The sequence below is a fragment of the Carettochelys insculpta genome, chromosome 20 (assembly GCF_033958435.1).
Source record: "Carettochelys insculpta isolate YL-2023 chromosome 20, ASM3395843v1, whole genome shotgun sequence".
Taxonomy (NCBI): Eukaryota; Metazoa; Chordata; order Testudines; family Carettochelyidae; genus Carettochelys; species Carettochelys insculpta.
The window spans coordinates 3,735,874-3,748,279 of NC_134156.1; the positions used below are offsets into that span (position 1 = coordinate 3,735,874).

Sequence of the window (12,406 nt, forward strand, 5' to 3'; positions counted from 1 at the left end):
AAAGTTAGTCTTAGAGTTTCCTTCTCTATCCCCACTCCATATCCTCATCAGCAACAATTTGGAACATTTGCTTAAACCAAGTAACGACGCATAAAAAATAGCACTGGTAATAAACTGTCACATCATCAGGAATAGCAACAAAGAGGAAGCCGTGCTAGTCTATACACTATCAAAACAAAAAGCAGTCAAGTAGCACTTTAGAGACTAGCAAAATGGTTTATTAGGTGAGCTTTCATGGGACAGACCCACTTCTTCAGACCATAGCCAGACCAGACAGACTATGGTCTGAAGAAGTGGGTCTGTCCCATGAAAGCTCACCTAATAAACCATTTTGCTAGTCTCTAAAGTGCTACTTGACTTCTTTTTGTTTTGATCATCAGGAATGTTTAGCTAGTCCTAGCACACCTCTTTATAGCTGCTCTTAAACTGAGCTAGTCATCTGCCCTACACAAAATCATCCAAAAAGAGGAGAATTCAGTTACATTATAAAATGTCTCATAAGAAAAATGCAGAATTACGAAACAATCCCACAAGTCTGATGTGTGTGTGTTTTACATACCTAAAGCTATGCACAAGAAGTCTATGGACTGACAATAACTAGAATAGCAGAAATTCATTGTATTGTTATGCAAGTTACTGATAAACGAACAGAACTATTTTTTATTTGCCCATACATAAATGAGGATGACTTTATACAAGAATACTCAAGTCGTTTTTTTTTTCCCATGGAAACTTACAAAGTTGTATAATTATTTTTCTTTAAAAAAAAAAAAAAAAAATCAGGAAAGCTTTTCTGTCTTTTAGACAAGAGGAAAGACTGAGAGTTGGAAGATCTAAATACTTACAATAAACTCTGTCTTAACTGGCATTCTATCATCCAGAACTCTCAAATGATATTTTAAACGTAAGTAAATTTTGGTTATATTTTCCATAAGTATGGTGCAGTGAAAGTAAATGCAAATAAATACAAATATAAGTTTACAGCGTACAGTACTAGTGCTATTGGTAAATAAAGTACTCTGCATATATTTTTGTTTCTTAATAACTAATCTTGTTTTCCTTTAGTGTTATGCCTTGCTAGGTATACCTCTCTACTATCCAGAATATTTGAATATCCGGCAACCTCCCAGTCCCAGGGCTGCTGGATATGAAAGAGTTTACTGTATTTGCGAATTTTAAGTCAAATAACACAACATGATAAGGAGAGAGAAAGAGAAATAGAGATTGGTATACTCTATTTTAATCATTATTATAAAGAATGTTCTGCTGCCCCACTGTTTAAACCAGTGGGTATGGCATTTCAGTTGACAAAACACGGTTTATGTTAAATTAATTCACATATTTTCCAGACTATGATTCATTAATGAATATCTCTGCCATATCCAATAACTATTTTAAGTGAAGAAATTAATACTCATTCAAGACCCTGTCCATAATAAAACAACAAATACTTTCTAAATATTTCTGTATGCTGTGTTGCTAAAATTGTTCAACATCCCCCACCAATATGAGCACGGTTTTTTTTAATTTTACCTCAGAATTACGTTAATAAAACCATACCTCTATTTCTAATTTGGCCAAAGTTATTTTTGGAGGTAGGGGTGGGAGAATATATAAACACAACCCATTGGCAAAAACCATGCTCAGGAAAAGAAGTCTCTGTTTATATGTTCCCTATTATTCGTACCGCAGTAATACACGAAGCCCTCAATCAGGAGTGACATCCCATTATGCTAGTCCTGTATAAACAGAATCCCTGTCCCAAAACGTTTACGATCCAAATCCCTGAGCCTGCAAAAACACGCACAACTTTACAGAGGTGAGCAGTCTCAATGGCACTAACCTGGATAAAATTAATCACACAGGTTTTCACAGAATCAGGATATAAAAAAGTGAAAGATAAACAGAAGGGAAACAGGACACAACATACAAGTGGATATGGTGTGATAAGCAGGTCATATCACTTAGGGTTTGGTTATCGTTTTGGTTTTTTAACTCAAACAAATGAGCTTTGCCAAACTGCTCCTGAACCATTCCATTAGTTACTGCGGGTTTAAAAGCAGATCTCGGGAAAGGATTTACAAAGAGAGAAGCCGCTATCTGTGTAAGTCAACGTGAAACTGACAGGATGGTTGACAATATCAGCGTGGCCTACAGGGAGCTAATGATCAATGTCACGATGCCGCTACGGGCAGCAATGGGTCCCGAGCAGCTCAGACTCAGCCAAAGGCAACCAGCCCAGGCCCTCTGCCGCCCTGAGCATTGCGTTGATTTAGGGAGAGCTCAGACTCCGCATCAATCCCCACTAATCCACGGGGCCGCATCCCCAGCGGGGAGGGGACCCTCCGCATCCCAGTGCCGCGGAAGCAGGTGCACAAAGCACCCGCAGGGCCCACGCACCCGATCCCCCCCCCCTTCTGATCTGCCGCGCTCACCGTAGGGGGACCCTCAGCCCCCGGACAAGGCCGCCCCGGGCTCCAGCACCCCTCGTCCCCCGAGGCTCTCCCGGGCGCGGGCGGGACACCTCGGCTCGCTCCCTGCCCTTCCGGAAGGACTCCCCCGGAGCACCCTGCCCCGCCTCGGGTAAAGGCTGCCCCCGGTCGGTACCTGTGAAAGCCCGGGGCGGGCCGCATCGACCGGCCGTGCCCATAGCCCTCAGCGGAGCTGCCTGTTCCCTTCTGCCCTCACCACCTGGGCGCCGCCATCTTGCCCGGTACGACCGCTAAACTGCTTCCGGGTCAGCGCTTCCGGGGCGAGGAATGTGGGTTACTAGGTGACGGTGTGGGGCGCCGGCGGCTCGAGCGGTAGCGGGTGGCGGCCCGGCCCGGGCAGGCGGGGCAGAGCGAGGCTGGGGCCGTGCAGCGCTGGCGCCGGCTCCCGGGCGAGCTCGGTCCCTCCCCGCTCAGCGAAGTCTCACTCTGGTCCAGCGCCGTGGCGGGCAGCGCGCGGGTCGCCTGTGAGAAGAGCCCGAGGCCCGCGGGGAAGGGAGCGGGCGCCTTCCCTGGCCTTGACCGCGGCCTCCCTCCTTCTCCGGCCTCTCGCGTTGCCTGGCTTGTGTTGCGCTTCGCTGGGGAACGCGCAGTCCGTCAGGGAAGGCAACAGGCGATTTCCCCAACCGTTTCCCTGCTCGGTGGGCTCGGTCCCTCCTTGGCGTCCGTCTTCAGCGGTTCCGTCTGGTACCTGGGGGAAGATAGGCAGCGTCTCAGTGCAAGAAGTGGGGGTTGCCCCTGGCTGTATCCCTCCTGGGTGGCCAACCTTGTGTGGCCAAGTACATAGTCGGTCAGGGAAGGAGGTGGGTGCTCTCCCTGTCCGTGGCCCTCGTCAGTGCTCTTGGGCGGCGTCCCTCGGTGGCGCTCTCATCCGACCCATGCTCAGGGAAGGGAGCGGTCCCTGACTGTGTCTGTGGTCATTGGTCGCGTGTGTTTCCTGTGGAAGGATGGCTCGGTAGTGTATTCAATGAGTCTAAGGGAGACGGGTGACTCTGAGGTTGCCTCTTTCAGCGGTACACTCCGTCGCTCGTGCTGATCCTGTGAGTGGCCCATGACATACTAAGTGTAGATGTCCCTGGATCATCTGATGACAAGAGACCATCAGCTGTCTCATGAGGTAGGCATTGCATGGACTGTTGACACATGCTTCCAACACCAGCTTGTTGTGGGGGTTGCACAAGCCTAGAGCCCCTACCAGCAGGGCATGGATCTCAACATGTTAGTCCTGGACCCTCAGGATGTTTGCCAGAGGTGTGTATTTTTTATTTTTCCATACTTGGTCTTCACAGAAGGGTGAGATCTGGTTCTTGAATGATATGGTGTTGTCCATCATGATGACCTTCTTTAGCTCCTTGTTGGTCACTACAATGTCCAGTTGTAGCAGCTTTGCCAGGGATGACAGAATCTATGATGATACTATGCAGGATCAGCAGGAGGGCTTTAGGTACCTGTTCCTGTATGGTGTTGTGGAGGAATTGTCAGGCCTAGGAGTGGGTCTCATGATCACACAGGATGTGGGGCAGGGTCTCATTGTCAGATCAGCACCTCTTGTCACGATTTCCATGGTGGACTGCTCCATTGAGGGGGACGCAGTTGAGTCAGGCCCTGTGGATCAACTGCTAGTCTGTGAAGCTGCCCCCTTTGAGGAAGTGGTTGGGTCCCAGTTGCTGGTCATCTCAAGTACTTTCCGTTGGTCCAGCTTCCGTTTTAAGTTCCCTGCATGGTGGCAGCAGATGACGTCTTTTAGGACCCTCTCCTGCATGGTTCTGGCAGGTGGAGCAATGATGATATACTCTGAAGTCTTGATGTGTGGCATCGTGACTCCCAGCTCCTGGCGTTCCTCACACCAAGGTCAAAGGCAACTGATACTCTTTCCCGGGTGGTGTGAGCTTTTGCAGGTGCAGAACCACAGTGAGGACAGATCTCCCCCTTCTCTCTAGAACTTGTACTCCATGGAACCACTCAGGTACATGGTAACATCCTGCAGAGTGGGGACCCTGGCAATGTGCGTTTTCATTATCTCTCACATGACTCTGTCTGTGATGTTCCTCACATTTGGGTCTGGGCACATCAGGAGATGGAAGGGGTCAGTGACCACCACCACATCACACCATTCTCCCATGCATAGTAGGTTGATGCCACCTTGCCTGTGTGAGATTCATGGTATGTTCCTACTGGCCCTCTGGGGGAAGTAAAGCCAGTATTGGACAAGCTGTCGGATTGCGCTGTTTGCCTTGTTCAGGGGCATCTTGGCCATGGCCAAACCCCTGAGGATGAAGGAGATGCAAGGGAGCAGGAAAGTGTTCAACGCACTGATCTTCTGCCAGGGGATGAGTAGAGGGTCATGTCCTGCAGAGTCTCAGCGATGGTGCCCTCAAGAGTCTGCCAGACTCGGACTCCTGTGTTGTGTTCCCAGCTGCTAATAGTACTGCCCCTCCTTGAGGAACAGCATGGATTCTCTCTGAATCTGGAACAGAGCAGGCCTCACTAGGCCTCTGATGCTGCCGTTGACCTGAAGGGAGGCATTAAAGTGAAGACCATTTCTATGGCAGAGGACACAGAGAAATCGTATAGAAATTCGAACTAGAGCGGTGAGAAGCACGTGGAGCAGATGAAAGGAAACTCAGCCTGTGAAATTGCAAGATGTGGCTATGACTAGGTGTTTATACAGTGCACAATGGAACCTAGTTTTTGGTGAGTCACTAAGCACTTCCACAATCAACATGGTTAGTAAAATCTTCCCTGGGAATGAGAGACCTGTAAAGCAATGGTGCTGAACGGCTTAAGGCAACAAAGTTAAGTAGCATAATTATCATAAACATAGGTATGATAACAAACAAAATATTGTTTTATAAGACTTTCACATACAACAGTGTAACATAATAAAAATCCAACAAGATAGCCAGCGTTGTTGTATCTCATTCTTGCCTCCCTGCACCTGCTGAGTTTTCTGGAGCAGCCTTTGCAGATGTTGCCAGCCCTTTACCTCGGAAAAAGAGACAACAGGTGAACAGGTACATACACAACTAAAGTGCAGACCACTGCTATTTAGTTGCACATCATACTGTGCAAACTAGCAAAAGTTAGAGGCTCCAAACCCCAGTGTTTTGCAGGAGCTGCGTTATGCATAGGGTATTGAATTCCATTTTGTACACATTGCTTCAATCTAGACCTTTATTTTATGAGAAAATTGTCTTAGCATCTCATACCAAATGAATGCCAGGTCACCTTGCCAGCAAGCTTTGCCTGTAGATGGCAAACATTACTTCAGTGCATTACAGAATTTGCTTGGGTGCTGATATAGTAGTTGCATTACGAAGCTTGTTGATGTTGCAAATGGCCCATGGAGATGGAAGTAAGAGTTTTGGGCAGGATCTTGAGCTTATTTTTCATGAAGAGGCCCCTAACATCCCAAAATCACCCCTGCTCACAGCATTACATCTGGACTGCTTGCTTCCCTTATGATTGTAATTTCCTTGGCCACCTCTGTAGATGCATTGTCAGTAAATACTGCAGGTTGATGCCCCATCTGTGGTTGTGAGGTAAGAGAGTGCCCTGGAATTTGAAGAGGTGATCACATTGTGTCTTTAAAGCAACTGAGCAATGCATGTTCAAAAGCATCTTTTGCTTGTAGGATCCACCTGGTGATGGTTTAGTCATAGAACTTGCACATTTACACTGGCTCAAGAATTTTAGAATTGTATACTAAGCTTGTAATTTCTCTGACTTCCTGGTGGAAGACAGCAAGTTAAAAACCGAGAACCCTGAATAACTCTTTTCCAGCCTGGATTCTGTAAATTATTCTCATATTCCTAAAATCATAGAAGGGACTGAGGTGTTGAAATGAGTCTCTGTTGAGAAGCAGTTGGAAAGACTTTTTACAGCTGTGGAGTAGGTAAGGAAGATTAATAATTTCAGACCAATAAAAGTTTTTAGTATAATTCTCCTATGTAAATATGAAGTGTCTTTTCTTTGTATTGTGTATATAAATTCAATCTCTGGTTAATAAATCTATTATCTTTTAAACAACTAACCTTTTGTTTTCATTAGCCTGATAAATGATCTTGATTTCTAATCATGAGTTTTTACCTTGTGTTGGCTATAATAATTTAAGCTCTCAAACATTTTCATATCTGAAAGCCATGGGTAAAATTTTCAAAATCACCCAAATGACTTAGGAGCCTATGTTTCATTTTCAAAAGTGACTTAGACATCCTAGGATTCTCTTGATTTATTGAAAAAAAATCAGTGAGAATTGTGTATCCAAATCATTTTAAAAATAAGACTTGGACTCTTAAAGTACTTAGGCACCACTGATAGACTTATCTCCAGGAACCTGTTTTGATAGAATTTAGGCTTTGAAATGAACTTGGGTGCCTAAGTCACTGTAGTGCTTTTCAAAATGTTACTCAGTGTCTTTGGATACCGATCTTCCTGTCATCCACTTCCCCTCCTAATGCTGGCTGACACTATTGTGCTTGGTTACATGAAAAAAAGTCATGTTATAGCCAGGTCTCAGTCCATTAAGTGCCACAAACATCACACTCAAGGTTGAAGATCTGATTTGCTGCTGCCATATGCCTTTTGTAGTATATCATGGCATTACTTGGGGAGTAAAGTGGTAATATTCTAATTAAGAAGCACTGTACATCCAGATGCTTGAACATAGGGAAGTTAAGAAAAATTTCTCCTGATGAAGCTATGAGGATAATTTTAGACAGGTAGAACATAAAACCAAACATGGATCTTGAGCTTTGGACCTATTCTTGTAATAATGCCCTAGGATTTTTAATAGACATGAACATCAGGCCTACTGTGTTAGATCTAAAAGACACTGCTACCGAATACTGTGCAGATTACCTGTCTGGCTACCTAGGATCTGGTTCTATGAGGTGCTGAGAACTTCCAAGACATGCTGTGTACTGTCATTCTCGTTATGAAAATGGAGGCCACTCAATATTTGTAGGTGGCGCTTATCACCTTGCAGGCTCTGGTCCTTAGAGGTGCCTTATAAAAACCCAGCTATCAATGCATCTACTTTGTTTTTCTTTGTACTACTTGGGCTGGATTGAAGTAAAATCCTATACTGCTGCTAGAGTTCAAGGTCAGATATTTCAGGGACAGATTCTGATTTTTTTAATGCATCTGTAATTTTCTTAGCTAATTGCTAAGATGGGCAATTATGTTTGTATGTATAGCTGTATCTCTGCAGTTATAAAATAAACAACACACCCTGAGGTACATTTTCAGGGTGATGCGGTGGGGGGCATTTAACCACGCGACTCCCATTAACATTAATTATAGAGCACATATTAACAGCGTTATACGATCCCTTTTCCTATTAACACAATCATAAATTTGACTGGTGGTGCTTAATTAGGTCTCAGCAGCAGCATGCAATTGCATGATACGATAAAGGGCACATTCATGGAGACGATCTATTATTATTTTCCGTTTGTTTCAGAATCTCTTGCTCCTGAGATCCTATACCAACAGGATTTGTTATCAGAAAATAATTTAAAGACCTACTATAAAACTATATTTTGCTTGCTTCATAGAATGTCATTGATATTGTAACTCCCCAGAGACTTGATGTACTCTCAGGATGCATTTAAGACCAAGTTTAAAATAAATAGGATGACATTCTGCTGTTATTTTGGTAACCTTTACAGATCATCTCAGAACTATAACTGTCAAAGTCATTTAGTTAAGTAATATAACATGTGCTATTGCTTTGCACAGTTAAAAACCTGTGTGTCTGGGACCTCATTATGGCACAGCCATGTGGGATTCATACCCAAAAATGGTCACAGGGCATATTAGAAAAACAGAAGCAGAAGATATGAACATAAGAATGGCAATACTTGGTCAGATTAAAGGGCTATCCAGCCCATTATCCTGTCTTCCAACGGTGGCCGATGCCAGATGCCCCAAAAGGGCTGAACAGAACAGGTACTCATTGACTTGATCCCTCTCCTGTCATCCATATCACAATTTTGTAGACCTCCCTCATACCTGCCCTTAGTCTTCTCTTTTCTAAGCTGAAAACTCCCAGTCTCTTTAATTCTCCTCATATGGCACCCATTCCAAAACCCTAATACTTTTTTTTGCGTTTTTTCAACCTTTTCCCAAGAAGAACCGAGATGTCACTAAAAGCTAAAAGTCCAGTTCAATCAAAGATAGTTATGCTCTAGGTAGAAGCTTAGAATCCCTTGTAGGTGGGTTTGGCTCAGATCCTCAGTCACTGGAAATTGAATGTGTTCTGTAGACCACCTGATCTGAACAGATGATCCAGCTGAATATTCCACAGGGGAGTGATACAGTGCCAAGCTCCAAACAAGCTGCCTATAGGGAAAATATTTTCCCAGTTAGGCCCAGATCCAGTTCCTACTGAAGTCAGAGGGAAGACTCCAGCTATGCTAATGTGCATTGAATTAGTTACTTGGGTTTCTTAAAATAACACATTTATTTTTCCTTGACCACAAATATCTTTTCTTGTAGTTTCTATCTCATGAGTCTGCATTCCTGATATAAAGGAGTTACAGTGGAGATAGACAGGTGATTTATGGGAGGCACAGGTAAAGCATTGGTCTAAACTGATAAATTATGGTTATCTATGACCTGTGTGTTTTTCCTTGTCAGATGTTTCTATGGTGTGAATTCAGTCATCATCAAATTTGCAGATAACAAAAATTGGTGGAAGAGCAAACACACTGGTGAATAGAAACAAATAGCAAAGTGACTTGGAATAAACAAAGCAGTATGAAGAGATTCACTCTTAATAAAGTGGCAAAGCAAACAGCCCAGATTCACTGGGAGTTCCATCACCAAGAAGCTTCACCTGTCATATGAAAGCACGTTAGCTTCCATCGTCCCTTTCACATTTGTCTAATGTTGCATTTTCCACCAAAACAAATTTAACCTTTTGCTCCTTAAATAAGATTCTAGATGTTGACCATTAAATATTTACATCAGCCCACAGCCTTGCAAATGGCACTCTTTAAAGAGGAAGATCCCTGAGTCTGTACCCTTTGATCAAGAATTAGGAGCTGGGTAATCTTCAGCCACCATTTTTTCCTCTATTGAGAGGCTGAAGGTTTCCCATCTCCTTCATGGTGTATGACATTCCCAAAACAACTGGCTGTAACTCAACAGGTCTAACAAAAACAAGGTTTTCTAAGAGCAGAGAGAAGGAATCATATTCAAACTAAATAAATGGTTTGCATAACATCTCTTCTTAAACTGAGTGAAGGCTATTGGAGTGCTAGGCACCAGTGTAACCATTTTGTAATTTCTTTCATGGTTTCTGGCCAGACAAGGAAGGGAGCAATGCAATGTGCTCATTCAGGAGTTTGGGGTAGTTTAGATAAGCTTCAGGTGTATTTCAGGATGTTTAAATTGTACCATCTTAAACCAGAGCCCTGAATCAGCTCTTATGGAAAATCAATTGAAAAACTCCCATTGACTTAAGTGGAAGTTCAGTAGGGCCCCTATATAAGGTTCCCTCATCCCTTATTAACTGTCCATCAGATTAAAACAGTGGGGAGAGGTCACTCCCTAACCATTTCAGCACAAAGCACAGTTGAAGATCTCTGACAGCTTTAGAGAATTACTTCAGGTTTCCCTGCTAGATGTACACTCTCCCTACCAGTAAGACTGAGGAATTTTCAACACAAATAGCTATCATTAGTACAGTGCTGCAATTTATTTGTCTCACACATTTAATGGTTTTCCAATAATTTTCCCATTCTATGCTATTATTGTCTTTATTTCACTTTTCCAAGTTCATGTAGAAGAAACAGCTCAAGTTGCTTTATACCAACTTGTTTGGACTGTTGTTTTGCAGCAGAATTTGTTGGATTCAGCAAAAATGCCTTATGCTGTCATAGCATCAGCACCAAACAAGCAAATGGCTGACTTGCAAGGATAACAGCACTCCTGAGTCTTGTAATTATGCCTACTGATGCTATGCTGTAACTGAGCTAGAGAGCTCATAAATTATCCTTTTAATAGTTCTGAGAACACCCAAGGTCAGATTAGGGAAAACTTTAGCACTTTCTTAGTCTGCTCAAGTGACATTGTTTCAAATGGAGACCTATTAGGACTGGGAAGCAGACTTGCTGTTACCGAAAACTTAAGCTTCATGATACATACTCAGCCCATAATGCCTGGGTATCTATATTGATTCTATCTAAGCAAGCTTATTTTAAGTGCAATGGTAACAGTGTAAATAATTTATTTCTCTGTAACATTTTCTATTCAAAACACTACTCATGAATGCAGTGCTCACATAAAAGGTGTCAAGAGCCACAGTACAGCACATGCTGACCTGTGCAAGCTTCATCTGCATAGCTCCAGCACCAATACATTTATTGCTTGGACCTGCACTATGTGGCACCCAGCCAAGCTAGCCATCCTACCGGGGACTGTGATCTCATATCTCACACCCATCTAAGCAGGATTGGGACTTACTAGGGCTTGGATTCACCCCTAAGGAAGAGTCACAGTGCTAACAGGAAGTGCTTCTGGGGATTTAGTGTCTGGCACTCTTCCTTTTGAGTCACTGATGATCCAGTGCTCTGCGCAGTTTTAGGGGGCACTGTGTGGCAGAAGGCATCGACCCCTTTCAGGTGAAAAGCACAGCTGAGTTCTTGGCCGCCCAAACTGTTGTATCTGATACTTTCTCATACCTTCTTGATGGTTGCTTTCCCTTCTGTGCCCTGCCTCCTGCATCAGGTAAGTGTCACTTCATGAATTTACTCCCCATTTTTTTCATGTTTGAGCCTGGCCCTTAAAACGCTGGAGAGGTTTCCAATATACTAAGCTCATTTCAAACAATGTCTCTCTTAGGAAACGAGTGGGAAACTCCAGCCTTGCAATATTCCTGGTCACAGTGAAAAGCAGAATGTTTTTATGCATCATAGTTGTGCAGGAGCAAATATAGCTTCTGGGACTGAAGCTGTGGTAGAGAAACATACAAGAGGCCCCAGTGGGTAATCATGTAGTATCTTTCATTAACTCTGTCTTCAGAACCCAAGGGACAAAGTGTGTCTTTAACAGCAACGAAGGGTCCTGTGGCACCTTGCAGACTAACAGAAAAGTTATGAGCATGAGCTTTCGCGAGCACAGACTCACTTCATCAGATGCACTAGTGTGTCTTTAGGCTCACTCTTAGCTGGCATTACAGAGTAGGCTGCATGAGCTCCAGCAGAGTCTGAGGAGGTATTGTGGCTCAGAGACACTCCTTGTTCTGACAAAATATTAATTTGTTCCTGTAATTTGCTACAGCCCTAGCACATTACAGTGCTCCCTGCACTGGCGGGAATGGAGAGGAGCCCAACTCTACTCCTTGCCTGCCCTGGCTTATCTTTTTCCCACTGCCTGCTCGGCTGTTCAAGGCAAACAGTCATGAGCATCTCCTTCTAAGCACCTGAGCCTAAGGGTGTGTCTACCCTACATTAGGTCAACTTAATGTAATTCAACATAGTCACCACAGTAATTGAAGAGCTGTTTCATGTACACACTTGATCCTTCTTGTGTCAGTCCTCACCAGGACCACTTCCACTGACAGAAGTAGGGCATTGCGGGCATGGGCACGCTGAGAGCTAGAGCCCAGGGCTGACAGCCTCAACTGAAGGCACAAGCTCACAGCTGGCTTCCTCACCCCTCAATATCTGCACTGAGAGCCCAAGCTGTCAGTATGGTATGGGCTCAGAGCTGCAAACCCCCATTTCCAGGCTGACAGCCCAAAGTGCCTCTGCAGCATCAGGCTCGATTTTGCAGCAGGGAGTTAGGGCCAGACTGACTCTCCTGTGGGCCCTTGGGCTACTAGATTTTATGAAGCCCCTGTATACAAGTATTTTTCCTATATTCACATGTGGGAGTGAGGCAGAGATTCAGAGCTTGCCCTAGCCTCC

General features: G+C 44.1%; 1 protein-coding gene across 1 annotated transcript in view; it reads right to left on the bottom strand.

The window, feature by feature from the left end:
* Positions 1-2,714, bottom strand: part of COX10 (cytochrome c oxidase assembly factor heme A:farnesyltransferase COX10) — a 140,110-nt gene extending 137,396 nt beyond the window's left edge. The window contains exon 1 of the mRNA XM_075014408.1: positions 2,608-2,714. Within this exon, the coding sequence (XP_074870509.1) occupies positions 2,608-2,650 (43 nt within the window). The 5' untranslated portion in view covers positions 2,651-2,714. The remainder of the gene's footprint in view (positions 1-2,607) is intronic.
* Between the last annotated feature and the right edge of the window lie 9,692 nt (positions 2,715-12,406).